We start from the raw sequence: 22,548 nt of genomic DNA, 5'->3' as shown, positions 1-22,548 counted from the left end.
AGCGGTCAAAATAGGGGCCTGAGTCAAAATCAAAGTCAATGTCAGCTTTATTGTCAATTCAGCCACATGTGCAGGACTTGCAGAGAATCGAAATTACATTACTCTCAGACGCCTAACATATAATATTAATATAAAAAGTAGAGTTTTAAGGAAAAAAATATATAAATATATACAATATATAAATATGTACAGTACAATTGTACATAAAATGTGGTCTAAAAATATACATAAGCAAAAAAAATTTGTAAACTTAAACTTTAAAATTTGTATTAAGAGAACATTTCCATAGAAAATGCACATTTTTCTCAGCCTCCTTTGTTTATGTTGCGATATTTCACTTTAAAGATCAGAAAAAGGACTTATTCTTTGCTATAAAAGTGATATTACTGAACATACACACAGGATCCTGATAAAAATACTCATTTAGAGGAAAATTTCAGACGACATTTAGAGGTTTTTGTATCTATCTATCTATATCTATATTAATGAAAAATACACGTAAATGGCAATTATAGGCACTGTTTTGAATGATGTGTTGCATATATTCTACATATTCTAAATATGTGAAATCAAAATATGAATTTGTATGTCATAAATGTAATTTGCATATTGTCATTACGTCAGCTTTTGTGATCCTTTCTAAATAATTTTGTGTGTTTCTTTTTCTTTTGTAAACAAAATTATTTGCTAAAATCTTTTTAAAACGTGCTTATCTGGATGAATGTTCCAGTGCAAGCTTTGTCCCAGTATAGATTCATTCATTTATTCATTAATTTTACTTCAGCTTAGTCCCTTTATTTATATAGGGGTTGCCACAGCAGAATGAACCGCCAACTATTCCAGCATATGTTTCATGTGTTTGGACTGTGAAGGAAACCGGAGCACCCGGAGGAAACCCACGCCAACACGGGGAGAACATGCAAACTCCACACAGAAACACCAACTGACCCAGCCGGTACTCGAACCATAGACCTTCTTGCTGTGAGGCCACTGTGCTGACCACTGTGCCCACCACATCAAAATGTAAAATGTAAATGTAAAGATTTCCAAAAAAAGGTCATTTATTATAACATTGTTGCTATGAGGACGGTGTACGACATTAATATTTGCATATTTTTGGTCAGTCAGAGTGAGTTTGCGCTTTACACTGCTCCTGTAGTGCCGCTCCAGGTCGTTGGAGGCGCGCATGTGCGTGGTGTCTACCGGAAGAGCCGCGCTGCTGTGTGTTCGGTGTCTCAACAGCAGTACGAGGCTCTCTCACTTCCATCGTTGTTTTAACGTTAATATTCATTTATTTTCCATTTCCATCTCAACGAATATTTCTCTGATGTGATATATTGTGTGTATGGCGGGCGAGTGGCTGAGCTCTGGGTGATTTACGGTGTTTTCTCGGCCGTGTAATGAGGAGGCGGCGGTCAGGTGAGAGTCTGCTTCATAAAACTGTTTATTTCTGATCGTCTTTCATGTATTTCTGTATGTGTTGGCGATAGAGATGTTTACTCTATGTTAAACACATTCGCTGCTCTCAATCAGCAGGGGATTAGAGAGTTTTGCCGATATCGTCGACGTGATCAGCTCAGACAGCAGTCTACATGCTTATTTTGCGATGTTTAAAATATTTTAATCGATTTTCTCCGTCGTTGTGTAACGTAATCTTCAGTGTGTTGGTGTTCAGTGCGCGTGAGCTTTACTATGTGGTCGGTGGTGCCTCAATATTCAATGTTTATTATTTTAATTATTCATAATAATGACTTTATGCATATTAAATAAACATATGTTACATTAACCTTTCAAAAGCACCATGTTTTGATGTAATTGAGATAAAGTTGGTTTTATATTCGCTTATTTTTTTACTTTTTCACAGTTGGGTTTCAGTAAAATAGTAGAGCAGAGTTTAAAAAGTCTAATACTGATTAATTTTAATGATAAAATAATTTCTGACACGGCCCCTATATTGTCTACCATATTACACGTTATATATTAGGTCTGATATTGCATATAAGTATGGCTTCAAAGTTCGAAAATAAAAACAGTATATGTATTTCTGCACACAGAGTATAATCTGCTGTTTTTCTCCATACAACAACATGTTCATTTATTTAAAAAATATATTAATTATAATGCATTTGTGTATATTAAATGCATGGTACAATAAATAATTTAAATATTTACTTTTTTTAATTATTTATAATTATGACTTTATGCATATTAAATAAACATGTGTTACATTAAGCTTTCTAAAGTACCGTGTTTTGATGTATTTGAGAAAAAGTTGGTTTTATATTCGCTCATTTTTGACTTTGGGTTTTAGTAAAATAGTAGAGCAGAGTTTAAAAAGGCTAATAATACTGATTAATTATAATGACAATGTAACTTCTGACACGGCCCTTATATTGTTTACCATATTACACGTTATATATTCGGTCTGAAATTGCATATAAGTATGGCTTCAAAGTTCAAAAACAGTATATGTATTTCTACACACACACTATAATCTGCTGTGTTACTCTTTAGTACAACATGTTAATGTATTTTAAATAATATATTAATTATAATGCATTTATGTTTATTAAATGCACGGTACATGATGCATTAACCTTGAAAAGCGCCATGTTTTGATGTGATTGAGGTAAAGTTTGTTTTATATTCGCTCATTTTCGACTTTGGGTTTCAATACAATAGTAAAGCAGCATTTTTAAAAGATAATACTGATTAAATATACTAATGCACAACTTCTGCCACAGCTCCTTTACCATATTACACTTGTATTTGGTCTGATATCACATATAAGTATGACTTTGGTGTTTAGTGTGCGTGAGCTTTACTATGTGGTCGGTGCTGTCAAAATATAAATTATTTCAATATTTATTTTTTTAATTATTCATTATAATGACTTTTTGACCGTTTGCGTTTGCCACTGTTATGACCACTAAATCAGAATATGTACGTTTGACACCCTAGTTTCAACAGTGGTTGAACTAGGTATTGCATATTTGGATCAAAACACAAGCTAGCGCAGGTTGCCAGATTGAGGACACCAACAGGAGTGTGCCTGACCATCGAGCCTAAATCTGATCTTAGCCGCGTTGTAACTACAAGCAACGTCATGCAATAGAAGGAATATTTTCCATATTGAAATGATTTAGTCCTAATCAACACCTGAAACATATGTATTTTTAGAAATCGCTTCTATTTCTCACAGCTGAACAACAGAAAACTGACAGTGATCAGCTCAGGTACAGCTCATGTGCTTAATTCAGTGTTAAATGATAATGATGTGAGTCTGAATGCCATTTCACATCACATTTATTGCCGTACTACTGACAGCAGCAGCAGATAGTTTAGCACAGATCAGGGGCCTCATGTATCAACGCTGCGTACGCACAAAAACTTTGCGTACGCCAGGTTTCACGCTCAGAATCGCTCACGTTTGGATTTACTAACGATAAACTGAACGTGGGAATGTGCGCAGCTTCACGGCAGCTTTATGGCTGGCGTACGCACATTTTTTGTGCGTGTCTGTTTTATTTCCATTGGCGACTCCTAGAGGCAGTTGTGTTAAATTCTTCTCTACAAAGTGTCTTTGAGCCTTGCAATGGCAGCTGTATGAGACGGGTTCATCTAGCAGGTAAATAAGGTTTCCATACCATACAGTTGACCAGCCAAACATTAAAGCACAATTTGCAGCGGTTGCCTGTTTTCCCAATGTAATCTGAGCAATCTACTGCACACACACTGCTATAAAGACACTATCTGAAGATGAATTTGCATACGTGAATCAGAAACATTTCCATTCAATAAATGTGCAAATAAAATATGCACAAACTTATTAATGATTCCTACTTGTCTTTCTCGTGATGAAGAGTTGGCAAAAACTGATATGTAGCAGGGGGAAAAAAGAAGAAAGAGTTCATCAGACGCTGGATTTGAGCGGAGTTTAAGCTTGAATGTGTCAATACATGATCACATGCGTCTTATGAGCTGCGCCACTGAGACTGCTAAGGGCACTGCAACATTTTACAGATATAAACCACACTATTTCTTTTTTTAATTCACTCAGTGCGATGTTCAGACCCAACTGTGTTAACCGCATCAGCTAAAGTCTCCCACTCTATTTTTTTCTTTTGTTGTTAATTCCGGAGAACAAACTTGCAAATAACACCGCTTTTCTCCGGTCTCCGAAAGCAGCACCTCCAATTCACATTCTGTTCAAAGTTTCTCTTCTTGCTTGCTTTTGCCGTTGCTTTTTCATTGAGTTTTGCCATTAGCATAGTCATTAGCATATTCATACGGGGGAGGAATCAGGGAGGGGTTTTGCGCTCGTGCATGTTGCGCTCAGTTTCACGTTCATTCGGATGTACAAAAGAATATGCGTGAGATTTGGCGTACGAAGTGTTTCATACATCTGAATTTTTTTCTGCGTACGCACATTTACAGCTTTGTGTGCGTACGCAATGTTTTAGTATGATTTCCACGCAAGTCTTCGTACATGAGGCCCATGGAGAATAAAATAAAGCGTCTGAAACTGAACTTCAGAACTGAGACTCAGAGCAAACCAACACACATCAGTGATTCAGCATCTAAATTTAATCATGTTAAAGAGTTTTAAAAAGAGAGAGGGGGTAGGGAAGGGAAATGTCGTCGAGCCGGGATTCGAACTCGCGACGCCCTGACGTGCTATTGCACCATATGTTGATGCGCTAACCACTAGGCTATTGCGCCGACGTGAGCGCACTTCTGTGCTTCTGAATAGTTTCATCTGCTGCAAACAGACAAATTGCTCATCACTGAGAATCTCATCACATTTTAGGACTCGGTTAAAATGTGACATGCTCACCTAATGTTTACACTCGTAATATTTATATTATTTGCTTATGAATAACCTCATGTGGAACTCTGAATCTGCGTCTCATTTCAGAGTCTGCTACTGTTCACCGGAGGTCACATTTCGGTCAGGAACACACACTCTGAGAGTCTTCCTTGCTGAATGAATCTGGCAACCCGCAGTGCTAAAATATAATTGGCTAAACTGGCATTGGGCGGGTTAAATGACCAAATCAAAGACAGATGCTCCAGCACGTAACGCACATGATCACAGCAGAATATCTGACTTTTCAGATAAACAAGAATGTTCACTGAGCATGTTTCTGAATTTCTGCACACATATGATGCTGTTTTATGCTCTAGAAGAGTCAGAAACTGACATACAGCAGCTTTAATAAGCACTCTAAAAGTTTAAATAATAAATAATCATTCTTATTATTTTATAGTGCCCAAAATATCGATGTTGTGCATGTTCATTATCACGATATCTCGAGTATATGTCCAGATAAGATGTTGTTGACTCTATTGCTGTGTAACATGCTGATGTTTTTGTGTTTCACAGATAATGGCACCCTCTAAGATGAAGCTGCGTGTGAGGAAGAAAGACAGCGCTAGCAAAACATCCCAGCGTTTATTAGCCAATGCGTCACCTGATTCCAAATGCCCGATCTGCCTGGACGGCTTTAATAATGTTGCGTCGTTGGACCGTTGCCTGCATCAGTTCTGCTTCCGCTGTATCCACGAATGGTCCAAGAATAAGGCAGAGTGTCCGCTCTGCAAGCAGCCGTTCCACTCCATATTCCACTCCGTCAAAGGTGAAAACGATTTCAAGGAGTTCGTATTATGGCCGCCGGAGAATGGAGCAGCGAACGCCAACGCAGCCGATCCATCAGAGCGTGTGCTTCGCCCACGAGTTCTCCGGCGCAGAGAGAGGCGGAGCAACAGAGTGCAAACCCCCGCCCCCTCCTCCACTCCTCCAATAGAAGATGACGTGATGTTTGACGGACTGTCAGATGCGGCGGCGCTGGCGGAGAATCAGGACGTGCAGCAGATGATGCTGCGGTTGACCGCGCGGAGGGCGGGGCGGGGAGAGGGGAGGAGCCTGCGGCGCTTAAGAGAGCAGGATGTCGTTGCATTCAGACGTGCGCTTTACAGAACTGGCGTGCGTGTGCGCAGCGCAAGAGATGCTAGCAGACAAAGGGACATTTCTGCGTCATTCTTGCGACAAAACCCTGGTTGCTTGCGCCGGCTGTTGCCATGGCTACAGCGCGAGCTTACGGTGCTATATGGGTCGCACGGCTCATTGGTGAACATTGTGCAGAACGTTATTATCTCGCGCATTATGAACTACAACATGGAGGAGTCGATCATTCGGGACGAGCTCCGCCCCTTCTTGCTGGCTCGCACTGACCACTTCCTGCACGAGCTGGTGAGTTTTGCGCGCTCCAGCCTTAATATGGAGGCGTACGACCTGCAGGCGGTTTACGACTGTCCAGCACCCAGCTACGAGGAGGGCAGCAGCTCGGATCTGTCAGTTATCGCTATCTCTGAGGTAAGAAACACTAGCAGTAGTGCATGATGGGAACTTTGATTTGCGTTAGGCCTGTCACAATAATCAATATATCAACTTATCGCACAGATATGAGCTCAGTCATTTTTTGGTGACGCAGTAAATATCGCCCATACATAAACACCAGTTCTAGCAACATTTGAGCTGATTGTGCAACATATCTATCTCTATTGGAGGCGTCAATGTCAGTATTGTTAAAAAACACTTCAGTATTTACTATAAATTACCATAGTATGTGTTCATGTGGGTGTCTGAAAGCTGAAAATAGATCTGGTAGCAGATATCGGAGCCTCTGCTACTCTTTACCTGCACTTTACTGTTAATTTTATGTAACAGTATTATTTAGGATATGCGTTTTCACATTCTACGTTCAGTGCCTTATTATTAAACTGTTAAAATGACTATAATTACAGGGTTTCCGCGAGGTCTTAAAGTCTCAAATTTGAAAATCGAAATGTAAGGCCTTAAAAAGTCTTATGCTGCGTTCACACCAGATGCGGAGTGCGCGTCAAGCGCGAGTGATTTACATGTTAAGTCAATGCAAACGCGCGAATAGACATCCTGCGACGCGATACGCGCGAATGGCGCGGCGCGAATGATGCAAATTGCGCGAATGGCGCGGGGCGAATTGAGCGTTTTGCGCGTTTGATGCGCTTAATGAGCGTTTCGCTGATCTGGGATCAGTTTATTGTATGGAGTGTGTCTGTCAGTCAGGGCTTATACATGCATTCACTGGTTCAGAGGTAGTATGTAAACGGCGACGATCGACGCACAGCTTTAATGTAAAGAAAGTGACTGCAGACATTTTAACCAATCAGAAGCTTGCTCTTGTGGGGGCGTGATTGTGACGTTGAACCTGTTGTCGGTGTTCCGAGGGAAATCCTCCAGCCTTCACCGACAACAGTTCATCAAACTTGGCTGGGCTCAGTCAGAAGCACCGCTGAAAGCCTCCGTCATCCAGGTTCAGTTTCTGGAGGAGTTTATGAGCTCACAGAACTGGATGCACCTCTGAAAGGATGTAGTGGACTCAGACATGACCCTAAACGTATCAGCGCTGTTTTTCAGCCTTCATAAAGCACATAAACACTGTTATTTTCTTCATAAAATCCATGTTAGCCATTTAGCAATAAAGCTAGAGTCACCGGGCAGACAGAAGCCCAGCCCATCACGCGAATCCACGTCAGTTCTAAAGTGATTTAGACGTGCGAATGAAGCGAGTAAACTCAAATGTTCACAGCGCGATTTATTCGCGCGTTCCGCGTCTGGTGTGAACACAGCATTAAACTCGCTGTTCTAGGTCTTAAATATTTTTGCACAGGTCTTATTTTTGCGATGTCCCTGCAACGCTACATCTAATGCTCATTAAAATTCTTTTTTGTTGTTGCTAGGTTTTCGTGATGGTGTAGTTCTTTATTTCACTAATCCAATTGTAATTTGCGGTATTACAACTACTAGTGAGATCAACTTGCAATAGCCAATCAGCTTTCTGTTATTAAACTCAGTGCGCGCGGCGAGTGTGACATCATCGCTGTGTTTGCGGAAGTTCGCTTTAAGTGCGCGCGACATGATTTTGGCTGGCAGAATATGGCGTTATTTCACTGACAAACATTTGGTTAACTAGGCAGGTTAACTGACGGATTCGCTCGCTCGTATTACATGAATGCACTCACGACATTTGTCAGTGAAATAACGCCATAGTGAAGCTATTGGAATTTTTAGAGACAGTTCGTGAGGTGCCGCATTTGATTATAGTTGAATATGAAGCACTTTGAAGGGATTTGGTCTGAAACGGTACGACTGTACACACATCTTCTTTATTATCTGTCCATGAGTGATCAAAGGGCGAAGCAGATGACCAATAATTCTTGGCTAGAAATTGCAACAGCAATGGGAAAGGAGGAAAATTTGGAAAAACCTTAGGGATAAGTTTGTTAAAACAAAAAAGAGGCCCCCAAAAACATCAATGATAATGATTGTCTTTTTATTCGTCTGATTTTACTGTCTGTTTCTTTTGACCGCCCCTGTCATATAAATAAATATATCAATGGTGAACGCGTCAAGTATAAAAGCCTTGTCTGTTTCGTGAGCTGTGCGAAAGGCGAAAGTATAAATCAGCATTAAGATATTTGTTTTTTTCTGTAGTTCAATCATGCATTTAACCTGTCTTTAGTACTGTTCAATTCAAATACATTTATATTACCCCTAATTTTGTGATTTTACATTTTCTCTCGTGTGTTTTTGATATTGCGATTTAAGTCTTAAATTTAACACTTAACGGACTTAAAGTCTTAAATTTGACATTGTTATCTGGAGAAACCCTGAATCAAATGAGATATTCTTAAGAATAAAATATGATGTGTTCTTCTACATTGTGTTGATATTATATTGTCATTCTGGCATTATATATTGGCATAAAATGGCCTTAAAAAGTCAATAACATCGTTTATCGCACTATATTTTGGTGCAGTATATCACACAACAAAAAAATCGTGACAAGCCAATATGCACATAATATCCTTTCAGCATCGATAGAGCATCTGTAATAGTCACCTTCATACGGAGACCCGGAAGGGAAGTGATGGTGAGGAAAAAAATTGGTGGAAGAAAAAAAAACTGAGTGATAGGAAAACATATTTGTAAGGAAAGGTTGGGAAAGGTTTTAGATGTTTTGCGTTCTCTCGCAAAACTTCCTGTTCACTTCATTCATGTAAACCCTCCCATTTTTGCCAAAATTCTCCCCTATTTTACCATTCTATCACACTTTATTTACAATAAAGCTGTGTGTCGATCGTCGCCTTTCATGCAACCTCTGAACCAGTGAATGCATGTATAAGCGCTGACTGACAGACGCCCTCTGTACAATAAACTGATCCCGGATCAGCTTCTGTACATGCCATATAAAGTGACACCTCTGTTATCAAACAAGTGAGCAGCAAATGAATCTTAGGGCCTAATCACACTATGCTATCTGAACCATGCCCAGGCCGGTTTCCCGGATTGTTTGAGAAGTGTGAGTGCACTGAATCGGGCCTCACGACCTGAGCGCGGTTCACTTGGGCTTTGGCGCGGTACGTTTGTAGTGTGAGTGCTAAGTGCGTCAAAGCCCGAAACTGGAAGCAAGACGTGACTTTAAAGGGACTGTTTCATATGGATTTATTAATCATTCTTACTGTTCAGTGAACGCAAACTGCCGTAGTTTATTAAAGATGCAAACCCCTCACTGCACCACAGCTGCACCTTCAACAGACCTCCTCATTCCTGCAGCACGAGAGCTTTATGATTGTTTATGAGCGCCAAAAGTGGCGGATCTGTTCAGTGAAATATCTGACTGCGTGTCACCGCATCCCTAAGGACTGTTTGGCGAAATATCTGACTGCGTGTCACTGCATAACAAACCACTGACACGATATAACTAGAGAAATCTCCACTGTGCTGAGCGAGAGCGCTCACTGAACAGCGCAGCATCGATGACGTAAGCGTGCTCAGGCCCGATTGTAATGTGAGTGCCGGACATCGGGGGAGACGGGAGGGGAGGACAATGCTTTGGCTCGGTTTGAGGCAGCTGTAAATAGTGTGAGTACGGCCTTAAGTTTTATTTAGTTTCATAACAGAGATGTAATTGTAAGAATATAGGATTGCACAGATCTATAATAAAAGCATTCCATTAATTACTTAAAAACTGTTTGTGCTCGTTTAAGAGGAAATTAGCGGTTTAAAATAAAACATGCAGGATGAAGTTTACATATTATTCAGTCTATTTGTCTGTTTAAACATACACCCGAAGTGTCCTGCACTTTTGCTCCTCTGTAAATGGCGTGCACAGAAGCTGATCTGGGATCAGTTTATTGTATGGAGCGTGTCTGTCAGTCAGCGCTTATACATGCATTCACTGGTTCAGAGGTAGCATGTGAACGGCGACGATCGACGCTCAGCTTTAATGTAAAGAAAGTGACTGCAGACATTTTAATATTAATTACAGCGTGCTTTCAAGATTAAACGTATATCAGAAACATGGGAAAATACTCAATGATGGGATGATAATGGGATAGAATGGGAAAATTGGGGAGAATTTTGGCTAAATCGTGAGGGTTTACATGAATGGACTTTTTTCTTCCACCTAATTTTATTCAGCACCATCCTGTCCCTTCCAGATCTCCTTACCTTCAGGATATGCAATGTTGAGTCTACATTATAGTTGAGCAGGAGCTACAGAATTGTATTTGTGTGCTGTATGTATAAGGAGTTTATATGATTTATGCATCATTGTTTCTAGTCTAAATATCTACCTTTCAGAGTTGCTGCAGTGACAGATAGTTTTATTTTGTATTAAGGACAATTTTTAAGAAATGTTGAAAACAAAACTATATTTTCACTCTTTGGTCTAAAAGAATTTTCTTAATATTTGTAGTGGAAATGAGACGGAGCCAGGTAAGAACAGCATTTTTTGCATCGTGATTATTTTATTTCTGTACCCAAATTGTTAAACCCCATAGAAAATCATTAATTAGTGCTGTTCAAACTAATTAAACTGTATCTAATATCACATTATTTATCGCAGAAAATTTAAATATCACAATAAAAGATTTCTCCAATATCGTGCAGCCCTAATGTGCAGAATTGTTGCATTATTATTCTCTTAACTTATAGTAGGGGTTCATTTTATTCTCTTAAGTGAGCAAAAAATATTGTAAATCATCGATTGCTTGACTACACTGTTAACTCGGGGTGTCAAAATTAATAGTTTCTTCAGATGCAGACATGGACAATTGGTATCGGTTAAGGGTGTCACGATCGTCCAAATCCTCGATTCGATTACATTTTCGAATTTAAAGTCACGGTTTGATTAGATTTTCGATTTAAAAAAGAAAAATTAAACAAAATCATAAACAAATCATACAGTTAATGAATAATAAGTTACATACCTAATTGCCACCTGTCAATTACTTTTCCGTGAATAGGCAGTGATCTGTGTCGTTATAGTGGCATCGGTAAAAAAGGTGCACAGCCAACAGGAACCAGCCAACAGTATCTGAGGTGTTCGCTAAAATTACCAAGTACAAGTGTGAAAGTGAAAGATTAAAGCAGTCTACTGACCCGCTGACTGCCGGGACCCGCTGTCGAGTGCATAACAGTGTGTGAAATGTGTGTGTGTGTGTGGTCACGTGATGTGCGTTTTCAGTGGTAGTGAGGAAGGAGGGCTGCTCCGTAATGCAAAAAGCCAGTGTGGATGTGTATCGTTATCGTTATAAAATGACATTTAAAAACTAATCCTATTAGTGTAAACAGCCTGAGTGTGTATTTTTCGCGAGCGGATTTGCAACCGGGGCGTAAGATCGAGCTGCCTGCATTCGTCTAATGGCCCAACCATAATGCTTGCAAACAGTTTTTTTGTTGACAACACAAACGTTGTCAACATAACTCACTGGAAATCCAAAACACTTTCTCACCGGCGACTTCATTGAAAGAGGAGAGGGTTTAAGTTCTGTCGACGGGTCTCCTGCGTCTGCAGGTCAACAAGCACTTCATCAACCTTTTTGTCCGCTTGGCAAGCCAAGCTGACGTGACATAGGGGAGTAGCAGCATCGACGATTCCATTTTTTGATTCGATAATTGAAATTGAGCATAAATTTCAATCGATTTCGATTTAAAATCATATCGTGACACCCTTAGTATCGGTTCAGTAATAGACGATAACGGTAGAGATGTGAACCTACACTGGTCGCACGGTTCGGTTATGATTATCATGCCATCGATTCAGTTTCGATTCGGCTTTCCATACACAATTTTATATTTAACTTCACAGCACAAGAAAAATGTCAAATATAGTTATACTTGTATATTATTTGTGATACACTTTTGTCCCTTAATACAAACAGTCAGAACTGTACCTTTAAAAACTCAAGTACATGCAGGTCGAAAGTTCCTTGCTTTACTGTTATTGAAAAACAAATCATTTTTCACTGGTCCATAAGTTGTTCTGAACAATGACTCAAAACTGATCATGTGAATCTGAACCATACCGTAACTGTTTATTATAAGCTCATAATAATTACAGTAATGCATTAGAGCAGGTCTGTTTATGCTTGTGTCTTTATTGTTGTCGTTGTCTTTTCTGTCAGGATGAAGAAGATAACGACAGTGAGAATAATGTGATTGAGAACCCCTCTGCTGTCCAGGAGCGCATTGCATCTGTGGCCACCGCAAGTGGAACAGACAGTTTACTGAGTCAGTCTGCATGGGATGACGAGACGCCTGGTCCCTCATATTCAAGCATCCTTCAGTCCTCTAACCAATCACAGGATGAGGGGGCGGAGCCTAGCTCAAGCACAGCCCCACCTCTTGCCTCCACAGACGGGACTGACCCTGCAGCGATATCCGCCGCAGATGAAGAGGAAGAGTGCCTGATTGTGGGATATGTGAAACCGATGGCTGAGCGCACACCAGAGCTCGTTCAGCTCTCTTCAGACTCCTCCGAAGAGGAGGAGCAACAAGCTGCGGCCACAGAGACGCCAGCCACAGTTACAAAGTCAGAGACGGGTCAGTCTCAGCTCCCGCTGCCATCCCACATGAAGCCGCTGAGCCCCAGCTCCTTTGCCGGCCCCGCTCCCTCCTGCAGCCCCCAGGCCAACCCTTCAGTCCCGCAGGAGATCCTATCCTTCAGCAGAGAACGAGAGTCAGACTACTACTCCAGCCACGGCCACCGTTCCAGACTTGCTTCATGGTCAGAGCTCAGAGTTCACGGCAGACGCAAAGACCGATCGCATCGGCACAATAAAGAGAAAGCCAAGAGCATTGAGCAGATACAGCAGCCCACGACTCTGGAGTGCTCACCAATGCATTCACCCCAGAGTTGGTCCGGCCAGAGCTCTGCTGTGTCTATTTGCAGCATAAGCCCTGGATCTCCATCATACGACAGCGACTACTCTCCCTCACCAAAAACCAAGGGTCGGAAGCATTCCTGTCGAGTGCAGGAGAGAATCCGGCAGTCACCTTCTTACTCCGGGAGAAAGAGTACCAAGGAAAGGATGAGCCGGTCTCCTGACCTGGACTTGTTCATTGGTTCACATCATCCACGCGAGTCAAAGCGCCACCGTAAACGTCGCAAACGTTCGGTCAGCAGCAGCAGTGCCGATTCACACTCTGAAAAGTCCTGTCTGGACAAACCCAGTGGAAAACGCAAGTACAAAACCCGGCATTTGGAGCGTGCAGCCCAGCGCCAGCATGAAGAGGGAAACCCGAGTAAGGAAAAGCGGAGTAAGCTGCGCAGTAGAGACCGATCCCCGAGTGTGGAGATCATCTACGAAAGAAGAGCACCGGATCCGCACTGGGTCTCGCGTAAGAAGAAGAAGAAGCACCGAAAACGAAGGAAGGATCTGGATTCCCCGACAGTGATCACTATTGACAGTGACAGTGACCGCACCATCGACTGCCTGGACAGAGTCATGGACGTTATAGACCAAACGGCTGCTGATATTGAGCAGAGGGACGGCACTTCTGAACAGGCAGAAACTTGTACCGTGGCCTCCTCAAATCTTTTCTCAGAGTCCTCGAGTCCTGTGCGCCCCAGTGACCCGACCAATGAACAATCACTAAACCTGGATGATTGCGTGGTGGACGTAGTCGATCAAAGTAGCTCAGACTGCTCCCACAATATTGATTCCAGTAACCACGAGGAGATTGTCCCTGATCCTTTCCCAATGTCTTCAATAACCACGGCTCCGTCTTCAGACACAAGGCTGCTTGAAAGCATACTGCAAGATCTCGAGGAGTTCCTACCAGCTGAAGAGCCAGAGATCGGGCAGAGTGCTTGCGCACGTTCTCCAGTCCAACAGGACCTCACTTCTGTCCCTCCAAAAGACCAATCAGACACTGGAGGAGATGTGGACAACTCTGAGAACAAGACGACTGGCGGTGATGAGCCACAGGAGATGGCGACCAACACTGCTAGCTAAAACTAAAACACATACATCTAGACTTCTTACGCTGGTCTGAACCACCTCTGTTTTATAATCTCATGTAAAGATTGAATTACTGCTGGAAACAGATGCTTCAGAAACATTAAAGCAATGTTTTTTGTCATTATTATTGTTCATGTTGTATTTATAGTTATAGTGATCCTCTTCCTGGAATCTGGTGCTGACTCACTGTGCCACTTCCCGACTAAGACCATGTCTGGATGGTAACCCTTGTTCCCCTAACCATAACTATTTGTTCTCACTTTATTTGCTTTGGAGCTCAGATTTATCTTGAGATGGGATGAGTTTTTAAGTTACTATCCTGCACGTGTAGGTAAACATGCATAACTGGAGTGGTACCTTTACAAAAGCACTAAAATGTACCTTTACGCTACTTGGGCTGCAACAGTAAATACATGTAGTAATCCATTGATTCCTTATGGGAAGCATCGCGATTCTCCTGAGAGTTGTTTCTGAGCTTAGTATTTACCAGCAAATTGTGCTCTGAGGCTAGTTTTGTTTTACAAGCAGAGAGTTCTTTAGGCTATTTTTAACAGCAGACAGCGCTCTAGCTTTGTTTTTAGCAGCAGTTGATTCTCTACATTTTTTTAACTGCAGATTGCGCTCTAAGCTGGTTTATAACAGCAGATGGCGCTCTGTTAATCTTAACTGCAGAGGGCGCTCTAGGCTTGTTTATTACAGCAGATGGCGCTGTATGTTATTTTTAACTGCAGAGGGCGCTCTAGACTTGTTTTTAGCAGCAGTTGATGCTCTACATTTTTTTTAACTGCAGAGGGCGCTCTAGGCTGGTTTATAACAGCAGATGGCGCTGTATGTTATTTTTAACTGCAGAGGGCGCTCTTGGCTTGTTTTTAACAGCAGACGGTGCTTTATGCTTTTGTAACTGCAGAGGGTGCTCTAGGCTTGTTTTTAACAGCAGACAGCACTCTATGGTATTTTTACCTGCAGAGGGCGCTCTAGGCTTGTTTTTAATAGCAGATGACGCTCTATGGTATTTTTACCTGCAGAGGGCGCTCTAGGCTTGTTTTTAACAGCAGACAGCACTCAATGGTATTTTTACCTGCAGAGGGCGCTCTAGGCTTGTTTTTAACAGCAGACAGCACTCAATGGTATTTTTACCTGCAGAGGGCGCTCTAGGCTTGTTTTTAACAGCAGACAGCACTCTATGGTATTTTTACCTGCAGAGGGCGCTCTAGGCTTGTTTTTAACAGCAGACAGCACTCTATGGTATTTTTACCTGCAGAGGGCGCTCTAGGCTTGTTTTTAGCAGCAGACGCCGCTCTATGCTTTTTAACTGCAGAGGGTGCTCTAGGCTTGTTTTTAGCAGCAGACGCAGCTCTATGCTTTTTAACTGCAGAGGGCGCTCTAGGCTTGTTTTGAACAGCAGACGACACTCTACGCTTTTTTAACTGCAGAGGGCGCTCTAGGCTTGTTTATAACAGCAGATGGCGCTCTGTTAATTTTAACTGCAGAGGGCGCTCTAGGCTTGTTTATAACAGCAAATGGCGCTGTATGTTATTTTTAACTGCAGAGGGCGCTCTAGGCTTGTTTTGAACAGCAGACGACGCTCTACGCTTTTTTAACTGCAGAGGGCGCTCTAGGCTTGTTTATAACAGCAGATGGCGCTGTATGTTATTTTTAACTGCAGAGGGCGCTCTAGGCTTGTTTTGAACAGCAGACGACGCTCTACGCTTTTTTAACTGCAGAGGGCGCTCTAGGCTTGTTTATAACAGCAGATGGCGCTCTGTTAATTTTAACTGCAGAGGGCGCTCTAGGCTTGTTTATAACAGCAGATGGCGCTGTATGTTATATTTAACTGCAGAGGGCGCTCTAGGCTTGTTTATAGCAGCAGATGGCGCTGTATGTTATTTTTAACTGCAGAGGGCACTCTAGGCTTGTTTTTAACAGCTGACTGCGCTCTATTCTATCTTTACCTGCAGAGGGCACTCTAGGCTTGTTTTTAACAGCAGACGGCGTTCTATTCTTTTTTAATTGCACAGGGTGCTCTAAGCTAGTTTTTAACAGCAGATGGCACTCTGTTTATTTTTACCTGCAGAGGGCACTCAAGGCCTGTTAACAGCAGATAGCGCTCTAGGCTTGTCGTTAACAGCAGACATCGCTCTATGCTATTTTTTACCTGCAGAGGGCACTCTAGGGTTGTCTTTAACAGCAGATAGCGCGCTGGGCTTGTCTTAAACAGCAGACAGCGCTCTGTTATTTTTTACCTTCAGTGAGCGCTCTAGGGTTGTTTTTAATCTTACACTCTTTGCTTTCAGTCATGTTCTGTGATTAGTCAAATGTACTTGTGCCACTGCGTTTATCTATGGGATGAATGTAAACACAGTTCACTGTGAACACTTGTAATTTGCCTAAACATTTTCATTAAGTCATTAAAGTTATTGTTTTAGGTTTAAGTAGTAAGTGTAAGGAGTGTGGCTGTTTGTACAGCATACAGCATCATCTGGGGGTAAAAAAAACTAAGCTCATTTCTCGATTTGCTGTCCAGCTATTTATTGTTTCAGCCCTATAAGTTAGCAATGAGGACTATTTAGGTTTAAAACTCTCCAGTGTATGTGCAACAGGTTAAGCACAAAAAGCCGTGTCCTTAAAAGCCTTGCGCCTCTTTCACACGGGGCGTCAGCGCTTCCTATTCTCTTTGAATGGGTGACGTCAGGCTTTGCCAAACTGCATTGTGGATCGTTGCTCGCTGCAGAAGTTGGGACTAGCTCAACTTTTCAAGCGCTGACAGAAGCGTCAGCCAATCAGATCGCTGTATGCAAATACACCAACTAGACAGTGGCCTATTGCTGACTGAATTTCATTGGTTGACGCTGCTATGACGTCAGCCCCAACTTCAGACACGCCTTCAGTCAAGCGTTAAAGCTGAAGCCCCGTCTGAATGGGGCGTTACTTACCCTTTAAAGGTATGTATTACTAACTTAATTATTCATGCTCATGTTGTTTGAAACTCATAAGACCCTCCTTCATCTTCAAAACGCATAATTAGACATTTTAGGTGAAATCCAAGGCACGTCAACAAAGCGTGAGCGCTCAACCTGAGCTGATGCTAAAGAGAAAAAAACATACAGTAAAGTTGTTTTTGACTCAAAGCTGTTATATCTTCATAAATTTCCAGTTGAAGCACTAAAGACACATGGGTTGCTTTAATAAAGTTCTTGTTTCCTTTTTGACTTTGAGCATCTCAGAACCCTTGCTGTCTATGGAAGATCAGAGAGCTCCTGGATGTCATCTAAAATATCTTAATTTATGTTTTGAAGATGAACAAAGGTCTTACGAACAACCTGAGGGTGAGTAATTAATGTCTGAATTTCATTTGGTAAAATGTTTGCTAAATGTCCTGAGAGTCTGAAGGAACTCTCCACTTTTGTATTTTCAGGCTCATTTTTGCTTCACTAGAGAAAAACAGCTGAGTTGAACTTTTTTAATCCATTCACTTTTAGCTTAGCTTAGCATAAGTCATTGAATCGGATTAGACCATTAGCATCGCACTCAAAAATGAGCAAAGAGCTTTTATTATTTTCCTATTTAAAGCTTGACCCTTGTGTAGCTACATCATGAATTAGGACCAACAGAAAATGAAAAGTGACCTGGACGGGGACTATTTTGAGGTGCTGCATAATATTAGCAAAGTTCCTTAATTATTACGCCGGAATAAGTGTATAGTTCCTCTAGCCAAATCAGCCTAGAAAATAGTTTGAGACCCCTGATCTTTGCTAAGCTAAAAGTGCTTAAGATGCTAATGGTCTAGTTCGAATCAATGATCAACACTAAGTTAAAAGATCTTAAGATGCTAATAGTCTAATCCAATTCAATGATCTATGCTAAGCTAACTATGCTTAAAAATACTAATGGTATAATCTGATGCAATAATTTATGCTAAGCTAAAAGATCTCGAGATGCTAATGGTCTAATCCAAATCAATGATCTATGTTAAGCTAAGCTGATCTAGTTCGAATCAGTGATCAATGCTAAGCTACGCTAAAATATCTTGAGATGCTAATGGTTTAATCTGAATCAATGATCTAAGCTAAGCTAAAGTGCTTGATATGCCAATGGTTTAATCTAAATCAGCGATCTATGCTAAGCTAAAAGATCTCGAGATGCTAGTGATCTAATCTGAATCAATGATCTATGCTAAGTTCAGATAAACATGTCTGAGATGCTAATGGTCTAATCCAATTCAGTGATTTAAGCCAAGCTAAAAGATCATTAGATGCTAATACTCTAATATGAATCAATTATCTATGCTAAACTAAACATGTCTGAGATGCAAATGGTCTAATCTAATTCAGTTATCTAAGCTAAAAGAGCTTAAGATGCTAATGGTCTAATCCGAATCAGTGATCAATGCTAAGCTACGCTAAAATATCTTGAGATGCTAATGGTTTAATCTGAATCAATGATCCATGCTAAGCTAAAGTGCTTGAAATGCCAATACTCTAGTCCGAATTAGTGATCTATGCTCAACTAAAATATCTTAAGATGCTAATGGTCTAATCTAAATCAATGATCTATGCTAAGCTAAGCTAAAAGTGCTCCTGCCAGATCCAGAGATGGACTAAATGGATGAAATATGATAAAACTCGACTGTTTAACTCTAGGGGAGCTGTAAAATGAGCCTATTTACTAATAAAGTGGAGTGTTTCTATAACTGTGCATGGTTTATATGGCTAGTTGCAATTGATTTATGTGCATTAAGCATTGTTTTTTGCCCACTTCTGTCCACCATCTCATCAGCAAACCCGTGATCCTGTTTTCAAGTCACCACTGTTTATAACTCATTCCCTCTGAAGTTGGAGAACTGTGTCTTTGTTAAACTCAGGGAACAGATGATGCCTGCAGTACACATGTATGCTTGTGTGTGTGTTTGTCTATAGCAGGGGTGTCCAAACACCTGAACCAGCTAATTAAGCTGTTTCTTGGTGTACTGGAAACTTCCAGGCTGGTGTGTTGAAGCAAGTTTGAGCTAAACTGTGCAGGACAGCGGCCCTCCAGGACAGAGTTTGGACACCCCTGGCCTATAGTGGCACCCCGGAGATGTAATTCACTGATCATGTCTACCAAACACAACAAGCCTTCTTCTGTCATGTCAGCCATCAGTCAATAAATGCATTTAATAGACGTACAATCGACAGTTTCTCAATCTGTTCATCTTCTACAGAAGAATCATCCACCAGTGCCATTATTTGCTCATAAATGTAGAGTAAAAGTCGCTGTTGTAAATATGACTCAAAGTAAAAAGTAGCCCTTTTAGGCCGTACTCACACTAGGTACAGTTGCCTCGAACCGGGCCAAAGCACGCTTGTCCCCCTCCCGTCTCCCCCGACGGCCCGCGCTCACACCATATCGGGCCTCGGCACGCTTATGTCATTGCTGCTGCGCTGTTCAGTGAGAAGCGCTCTCTATGGCAAGCCTTTTTAGCATTTAAATCTTTGTTCTGACTCCATAAATATATTTAGAGATATCTCTAATTATATTTTGACTAGTCATAATTATAATTCCACTACTCAGAATGAAAATTAGAGATATCTGCAATTACTATTGTACTAGTATGAAATCAGATTGGAGATATCTGCAAATATGTTATGACTAGTCATATTCCTCCATTGACTTCCATTGAAAAATATTTGCAGATATCTCCAAATGAGTTTTGACTAGTCACAATTGTAATTAGAGATATCTTTAACTGAGTTTTTATTAGTCATAATACATTTGGAGATATCTTTAATTCGTCATATTTAGAGATATTTACAAAAATATTTGAAGATATCTAATTAATTTACTAATAGTCGAATTACAGTTGTCGATATCTTGAATTGGATTTTTGACGAGTCAAAATTCATTTGGAGATATCTCTAATTACAATTGTGACTAGTCAAAACTCATTTAGAGATATCTGCAAATATTTTTCAATGGAAGTCAATGGAGGAATATGACTAGTAAGTCATAATATATTTGCAGATATCTCCAATCTGACTAGTCGAATTATAATTATGACTAGTCAAAATATAATTAGAGATATCTCTAAATATATTTATGGATAGTCAGAACAAAGGTTTAAATGTTAAAACGGCTTGCCATACGCTCTCATCCAGTAGCACAGTGGAGATTTCTCTAGTTATATCGTGTCAGTGGTTTGTTATGCAGTGACATGCAGTCAAATATTTCGCCAAACAGTCCTTTGGGATACGGTGACACGCAGTCAGATATTTCACCGGACAGATCCGCCACTTTTGGCGCTCATAAACAATCATAAAGCTCTCGTGCTGCAGGAATGAGGAGGTCTGCTGAAGGTGCAGCTGGCGTGCAGTGAGGGGTTTGCGTCTTTAATAAACTACGGCAGTTTGCGTTCACTGAACAGTAAGAATGATTATTAATCCATATCAAACAGTCCCTTAAAAGTCACGTCTCGCTTTCAGTTTCGGGATTTGCCGCGTTTTGCACTCACACACAAGCGTACCGCGCCAAAGCCCAAGTGAACCGCGCTCAGGCCCACCTCTTCCAACCGGGCCAGGGCCGACCAAGTGAACCGTGCTTGAGCCCGAATCAGCGCACTCACACTTCTCAAACGATCCGGGAAACGGGCCTGGGCACGGTACGGATGGCATAGTGTGAGTAGACCCTTAAAGTACTCAAGAGTAGTGCGAAAGGTTGATGCATTTACATGCAGTTTGAGTATGTGTGTGTGTGTAAACGTAACATTCTGTAGTGCTTTTCGTTACCGCTTAAGGTGATTTCAGTCATCATACAGTAAACATCTGTCATCTCCTCAGTGATGGTATAAAAAGTCTCTCGATCAATTCAGTTCACCTTTATTTCTATAGCATTTTACAGTGTAGATTGTGCAGCTTTACATAGAAGATCATAGTAAATTGAAACTGTAGTTAATTTTTCAGTGTTTAAGTTCAGTTCAGTTCAGTGTGGTTTAATAATCACCACTGAGAGAGTCCAAACTCTGAAGAGCAAATTCATCGATGTGCAGCTCTACAAGTCCTGAAGGAAAGTCTTATGGAACAAACTTCACCAATCCGCTTGTTAAGTGATGTCGTGTTTGTGACGTATGTAATACTGTTTCCGGGTCCAAGCCGCCATTCAGTTGAGTGGAGAAATCCTTCGTTTATGATCACGTTTTATTCCTATCACACATTAAAGTTAATTTTACATAAAGTCATAGTGTACACAACAATCTCTGGGCTTACTGCATAACAAATACCAAAAATTTAACAATTTATACAAACATAATCACTTTCTGGCCATCGGATATTAGGCATGGACGTATATATTGCGATCGTGATTTTCGAAAGCATTAAATCGCTTTGTAAACGTTTATTATTACCATTTCATGAGTCTCCCCATTCAGTTGAATAGAGCACTTGGACCCGGAAGCCGCTTCGCGTGACGTCACACTTAACAAGCGGATTGGCGAAAGTGAATAATTAAAAAACCTGCAGAGAACCCAGGCTCATTTGGGCACCACCATTTCTCCTCTGGCCAAACGTCTTGTGCAGAGCTGCAGTCTAGGCGCCGGAGGCTTGAAGACTCGTCTGTCCCTGGAGCGTCACAGGAATCAGTCTCATGCTCTCCACTCCTCCATGACCACCACAGCAGCTGCTCAGGATACGGCCTGGTCCAGGATTATGGAAACCTTGGGATCATCTCGTCGCTGGTCTTGGATCGCATCAGTGGCGCTGCATAGTCTGAGGGTCTCAGGATGAGTATCCCCAGGTGGAAATGGAGAATAAAGAGAATAATTAGCGTAGCTGCTGTTCATAGTGTTTATAAACGAGATGCAGAAACCTGTGTGGAGCACATTCATTTATCATACTGCTAAGTGATGCATTGAGTGTATGCTTTACTAAACAGATAGGGTCTTTAATCTAGTGTTGAACTGAGAGAGTGTGTCTGAGCCTCGGACATTATCAGGAAGGCTATTCTAGAGTTTAGGAGCCATAAATAAGAAGGCTCGACCTCCTTTAGTGGACTTTGCTGTTCTATGTACTACCAGAAGCCCTGAGTTTTAAGATCGTAAAGAGCGAGTTGGATTGTAGCGAGACAGAAGGTTGGTTAGATAAACAGGAGCTCGATTATTTAAAGCTTTATATGTAAGAAGCAATATTTTAAATTCAATGTGAAACTGAACAGGCAGCCGGTGTAAAG

General features: G+C 41.2%; 2 protein-coding genes across 3 annotated transcripts in view; both read left to right on the top strand.

The window, feature by feature from the left end:
- fhip1ab (FHF complex subunit HOOK interacting protein 1Ab) overlaps positions 1-22,548 on the top strand; it is a 446,377-nt gene that overhangs the window by 245,318 nt on the left and 178,511 nt on the right. The window lies entirely within an intron of this gene.
- Positions 1,222-14,476, top strand: toporsb (topoisomerase I binding, arginine/serine-rich b). 2 transcript variants are annotated; one of them, XM_003201632.7, is made up of 3 exons: positions 1,222-1,419; positions 5,387-6,376; positions 12,514-14,476. In XM_003201632.7, exons 2-3 carry the CDS (start codon positions 5,390-5,392, stop codon positions 14,344-14,346), a joined length of 2,820 nt encoding a protein of 939 aa, XP_003201680.1. In that variant the 5' UTR covers positions 1,222-1,419; positions 5,387-5,389; the 3' UTR covers positions 14,347-14,476. The 2 variants fall into 2 exon arrangements, with proteins under 2 accessions (XP_003201680.1, XP_073795578.1); XM_073939477.1 differs by having other exon boundaries at positions 5,387-7,137; positions 10,295-14,476.

The sequence above is a fragment of the Danio rerio genome, chromosome 23, assembly GCF_049306965.1.
Source record: "Danio rerio strain Tuebingen ecotype United States chromosome 23, GRCz12tu, whole genome shotgun sequence".
NCBI classification, from domain to species: domain Eukaryota; kingdom Metazoa; phylum Chordata; class Actinopteri; order Cypriniformes; family Danionidae; genus Danio; species Danio rerio.
The sequence above is the reverse complement of the archived record's forward strand: the minus strand, read 5'-3'. Positions and strand labels throughout refer to the sequence as shown.